A 6,091-nucleotide genomic window follows, 5' to 3' on the forward strand; every position below is an offset into this window, starting at 1 on the left:
TAATAGTCTGTTACTGGCCAGTGTGGTCTGTCTTTAAATACGCACATTTAACCACAAGTTTCAGAAACCTTCAAATGTGTGAACAAAGTAAGGATGTGCAGCATGCAGCACATTTAGAGCACAAGCTCTCAAAGAAATTTTAAAAGTCTCATTTAAAAAAAGCAACTTATTTACTTGATTTTACAATAAGCTGACAATGAATTTGTAAAGTGTAGTGCAAAAAAAATGACTAGCATGTTACAGTGCACATCAGTTGGCAAAATGCTTAAAAACAAGTGGTAAATATGTATTACAGACAATATTTATTATAGAGGGTAGCGGGTATTTTAAAGTCCTCAGTGGTTGGTTAGTTTCTACATGAACAAAAATATTGAGTCATTTCTCCTAATTAACTCTCTGAGAAGCTGAAGTGTTTAGTGAGAGGGGAAGGATCAGTGAAATGCGGAACTGTCTTAGTTCTGTTCGCACCAAGTTAGTGTCTCTCTGACGCAGAGAACATGTGAAGAGCTACAGAGAAAGTCATCACGTACAACGATCAATGAAAGAACAGAAATGCTGAGACCACTGCTTGAGTTTACACTTGGTAAACAGCTTTTATATCAATATCATTTAATTGATCATTATATAAAATTATATTCATTTAATTATTAAATAATCATGCATATAAATTAGAAGGTTCCTAATTTGGCTTTTTACAAATAAGTGAACTATTAGTTGGGGGGAGGGGGGGTAGCATTGTTGTCCTGCATAAAAAGCAGATTTTTGTTGCAAACAAATTTGTCATAATTGTGTTATCACTAGCAAAAAAACTTTAATCATCTACATAAAATCTTTGTGATAAATTGTTTTCTAATGAAAGAACGTATGTTTTCTCCTTTACAGTCATGGTTTTGAATCTTTACGTGGTTACTGGTGAGTGATCCTCTCAATGTCACAAAAGCTTTGATCTCTATATTGTTGATAAAGGGATAGTTAACACAAGTTTGAGCAAATCTGAATGACTTTTTTTTTTCTTTTTTGGAATACAAAAAGAGAAATGAGAAAAAGGAGAAATGGTCAAGACTGTGCTAGGCTTTTTTTTCCATGCAATTACAATGAAAGTTGACATTTTAAGCTTTTAAGTACATAAGCTGTCCATACATGTATTCCAGGTCTTCAGAAACCATTCAGTATCTTTCTGTGAGGATCGAACTGAAATTTAATTCATTATAAACTGAATAAGCTGTTAATTGCCAAGATTACTGAGTCAGAACTTGAAAACCGCGTCAGTCAGATTCCTGAGTAAATCGTCCAAGAGAATTTCCTAAACGTCATTTCGGGAGGAGAGAACTAATCTAGTATTTCAAATAATTTCCGGGGAATGTAAGCAGCTGCACGCTTTGCTACAGCAGTTGTTTTGGCATTCCTTAACATCCCAAACTTTACCCATACTCATCTCCCAAGCATTAGTCCCACTAGGGCGTATATCTCAGCTCGAGTTGAGGCTGCTTCCTTGAACCCCTTCACTGTGGACAGCAAGCCAAATACATTTAACCTTAAGAGCGTGAAGATTATATACAAACTTGTGAAAGATTTTTTTTGTGAATTCAGCTATTTATTCAAATGGAACAAACTGTTGTTTCAATTCTATTGTTCTACAGAAGAAAATAAGTTGTACAGGTTTGCATTGAAATGAGGGTGTGTAAATGTTAGTGTAAAAGAAAGTTAATATTAAGGTTAACTATCCCTTTAAAGCAGACAGCAGGTTGTTTTATTTGAAAATATGTGAGTTGAATATTTGCTTAATTTTCTCTGTTTAGCAGGAGATCAAAACATCAAACTGGTCGGTGGTTTAGATGCCTGCTCGGGAAGAGTTCAGATTTATGGCACACAACAGTTGGATGTGTGTGGTGGCTCCTGGGACATTAATGTTGCTGCTGTGCTGTGTAGACAGTTAGAATGTGGAAGAGCCGTTATTGCAGATGTCCAGGCTCTTTTTGGGGTAGGGAGTAGTCTCTTCTCGATTAATATCAGCTGTAAGGGAACTGAGTCATCCTTCACACAGTGCACTCAACAAAAGAAAGAAAATCCTTGTCCTCCGAGTAATTTTGCTGGAGTCATATGTTCAGGTAAGAGGATTTAGTTTTTCCCTAAATTAAAATGTTCATTTTCAAGAGTGTTTGTGTACACTGTAATCTGTGACATTTACAGTAAAAAAAAAAGTGGTTGCAAGACCTTATCATTAAAAATATGGTAGCAACATTTTAGGTTTTATAGACTCAACTTAAATTCACAGTAAAAAAAAAAAAAAAAAAAAAAAAAGACTATTTTAATTGTACATAACTAATATAATGATAATAAAATAATAACAACATTATAAAATACTAATATCTGTTTTATACCATTGTAATCAACTGATGACCACTAAATTAATGTAAACACAAACACTAAACACCATCATGGTAACACTGTGGTTCCCAACCATGTCCCTGGAGGCCCCCCAACACTGCACATTTTGCATCTCTCATTTGTCTGAAACACCCATTTCAGGTCTTGGAGTCTGTACTAATGAGCTGATGATCTGAATCAAGTGTGTTTGATTAAGGAGACATTGGAAAACATGCAGTGTTGAGGGCCTCCACAGGAACATGGTTGGGAACCATTGTTGTAACGAACATGATACTAAAATAATGCAGAAAACATTAATTTATCAACATTAGATGTAAAATAAAACCATAATGCACAACTGATAAGAAAAAAGTAAAAAGAAACATATAATGTAAAGAGAATTCTGGGCATGACAATTTATGTTTTTACTGTAAGTTATAAAATAACTTGTTGTTTTTCACTTCCAAGACTGTATTTTTAACCTTATTTTACACTAAAATTACATTAAATGTTATCACATTTATTCAGGGTACATAGTACAGAAACTTACTATTAACAGCTTTTACTGTAGCATTTTACTGTTAAAATTATGACCATGTTTTACAGTGTAGTTTAACAGCATTGGGTTTGACAGACTGTTAGTCTATGTATTAAGTGTGTGTGTGGGGGGGGGGGGGGGGGGTAGTGATTCTTTTAGCAGGTTACAGTACGCCAGTAAGGTGATGTGCAGTCATATTTATGAAATTTCAGTGAGATTTTTCTGGGCAATTGTCCATTGTTCATTGTCAGCAATAGTGATGAATGAAGCACAGCTCACACAGAAATCTCTTTCAAACTAAACAGCTTTCTCCTGCTCAAGTCAGCAAAATTACATTTCTATGAGCAAACCTTTATTGTACATAGGGAACTGGGGTTGGGCAATGTCTTCAAAAGTGGCATCAGACGATGTCTACAGTGAAACATCGCGATGGATGATGTCATCGGCGGGTGATGGGTGGAGGTGTACCCGAAGGGTGAAGGGAAAATAACTAACAATTCCTAACACCGTGTCTAAACTGGATGCGAGCGGTGCGACGTGACAAAATACTATAGAACCACTGATCTATATTAGAGATTTATTATGTATAGATCATTCAATAAAACTCAGTATAATCAGTGAAGCTGTCTACACTGGATGCAGTGCGGCATGACACCACCTGCCGCATTCTATTTATGATGTGCTGACACAAATTCAGACAAACTTTAGCTGATGTGGCTCAGTGCCACATGACAACTTTCGTGTCCGGTGTAGACACTGTGTAATTAGACATGACTGAGAACGATAGGGAATGATTTGCAGATCCTCAGTACCACATATAATCTTGTAAACTGTGTGGTAAGTAGGCTACTGCTGCTCCATATTATAAACAGAGTACGCGCGCGATCGTCAATCTCCAAAGTAATAGTGAAACAAAAAAACAATCGTGCATTCAAAAAAGTGCGGGGGGATCATCACGATGCAAGCATAACATTGTGATGTCTATCAGCCATCGGCGATGGATGGTGGCTTCGTCTGTCGACCCAACCCTATAGGGAAATATTCCCTCATGTGAAAATCCTGACAGCACGGATTGTGCAAAAACTTTGCAAAGCAACAATAAATGTGACCGCACCTTGATTCATAAGCGAGCTGTATAATAAGTTAAAACAATTAGCTGAAAAATATGGAATAATTTGGCCATTTTGAAGATAGGGTGTACTTTTGCTAATGCATTCAAATCTCTCATTCAGGTTCTTCAGTTATTATCATTGCTGCTGTGGTAGCAGCTGTACTGTTCATATTGTGTATACTTATAATCATTTTCCTGGTGAGGAAGAGACAAAAACAAAAGAAAATCCGATTCTCCAGTTCAAAAGGTGAGAATTATTTCAATAATGTACTTTACCTTTACTTTGGATGCCTGCAAATATCAATCCTGAAACATCTTACCACAATAATAAAACTTTTTTTTTCAATGTGCTTTGTATCCCAAGATGCAATTAATATGCAGGATGTGCTCCAAAATAACCAGAATGAAGAGAACGCTGAGGGTGACTACGAGGTTGTAGACATGGATGATGGTGATCGTAAAGATGCAAACTCTGATGCTGAGTCTGATCAGGATTATGTTAATGTAGATAAGGAAGATTCTGATCCAGACTACGTCAATGTGGAAACAGACGATTCAGAACAAGACTATGTCAATGTCGATGTTACAGAACACAGAAGTACACCGGGGAATAACTATGAAGATCTTTGAACGTTTTTTGATGGAAAATATTACAGATTTTCAATTTTTCGCAGAATAAAGGACTTAGGACCTTCTGAATGGATAACAGCACTAAATCCCACAAAACAGTCCATTAACAAACAAAAGTGCCACATAAAAGCGGAGCCAGAATTTCCAGACAAGGAACAAAGTCAGCAGTGAAGTATTCATTATATCCAATAATCAGTGTCCAAGTATGAATAATTCTTTGTATATGAAGAGAACAAAGATGCTTTGGTCATTATTAAGCACTAATAGTAAATAATATAATTATGATTTCTCTAGAATGTGAGTAATGTGAGCTAGTATTGTGAGTGTGGATTCCCTTTTCCTGTAGCAAAGTATCAGTATTTGTCTACTTCACTGAAAAATGGTGGCACTAGCAAATTAGCAGTTGTTAACAGAGCTTTAGCAGCAAGTATGAACATTTATTAGTAGCGATGAAGTGTTTTTGACAGTTTTTCAAGGTGTGTTCTATAAAGAAGCAAACAAGGAACGTCGAAGAGAGGAAGCAGTAGCTGTATCCGTTCACAGTGTGATACAACCCCTCTGCTGTGTGTCTTCCTCTCATTGTTGTTAATGTTAGACACCCGCTCACTGTTACTGTGTGATGTCCGCCTTTTATTATGACTGCTCACTGGACAACAAAAAAAATTACATTTAAATTAAAATGTTTAAACAACAGTTTACAGTTTTTTACGACTGCCTAGACACAATTTTAACAAGACTCATTTTGTCAAAACGCTAAAAACAATTGACACACCCCCACACACAAGTATCAGAACATTTCAGATCTTTTGCAAAATGAAACTGAATGTAATGTAAACTTTACCATAATTTAACAAAACCCAGTTTTGGTACCATATGGCACACAGCTGGATTCTGTTTGAATCACTTAGACTCGGGCACAATCTTAAACACTTTTTTACATTTCTATTTTTAAGGTTTTTTTTTTTTTTTTTATTGTTAAAGTACATACACATATTGACCAAAACACAACTCATGAGGCAAGTACTGCACATTCATGAAAATATTTATTTCTCACCACACTGTAAAATCTTTCAGTACATCAATGCAATTAGGCTGCATCTGAAAAATCAAAATCTGAAAATCACAATGTATTCCAAATACAAAATACAGTAGTACATACACTTTTGTGGAGATGAATAAACAACACCTTAGCATCATCTCTTCATATAGCTGGGCATGGCCACTTCATCCATATCACAGTCAAGGTCCTCCCTTGAAAAGGACCTATTCTGGCATGCCAGTGGAGGACCCCATTCTGCGTGATTATAGCATATATTGTGATGTTACCACCACGATGAACCAGATACTCAAAACAGCCCTCTGAGCAAAGATGTTTCTCCCTATTCCTCTTCCTGAACCACTGACTTTCTTTTTTTGTTGAAGACATAAATTCACCTGTTAACTTT

General features: G+C 36.0%; 1 protein-coding gene across 2 annotated transcripts; it reads left to right on the plus strand.

Moving 5' to 3' along the window:
• The first annotated feature begins 438 nt into the window (after window positions 1–438).
• LOC127951869 (scavenger receptor cysteine-rich type 1 protein M130) lies at window positions 439–5,358 on the plus strand. 2 transcript variants are annotated; one of them, XM_052549954.1, is made up of 5 exons: window positions 439–583; window positions 883–912; window positions 1,800–2,108; window positions 4,138–4,263; window positions 4,381–5,358. In XM_052549954.1, the coding sequence occupies exons 1-5, from the start codon at window positions 553–555 to the stop codon at window positions 4,644–4,646; spliced, it is 762 nt and encodes a 253-aa protein (XP_052405914.1). In that variant the 5' UTR covers window positions 439–552; the 3' UTR covers window positions 4,647–5,358. The 2 variants fall into 2 exon arrangements, with proteins under 2 accessions (XP_052405914.1, XP_052405915.1); XM_052549955.1 differs by having other exon boundaries at window positions 440–583; window positions 1,803–2,108.
• The last annotated feature ends 733 nt before the right edge of the window (window positions 5,359–6,091 follow it).

The sequence above is a fragment of the Carassius gibelio genome, chromosome B3 (genome assembly GCF_023724105.1).
Source record: "Carassius gibelio isolate Cgi1373 ecotype wild population from Czech Republic chromosome B3, carGib1.2-hapl.c, whole genome shotgun sequence".
In the NCBI taxonomy this organism is placed as follows: Eukaryota; Metazoa; Chordata; class Actinopteri; order Cypriniformes; family Cyprinidae; genus Carassius; species Carassius gibelio.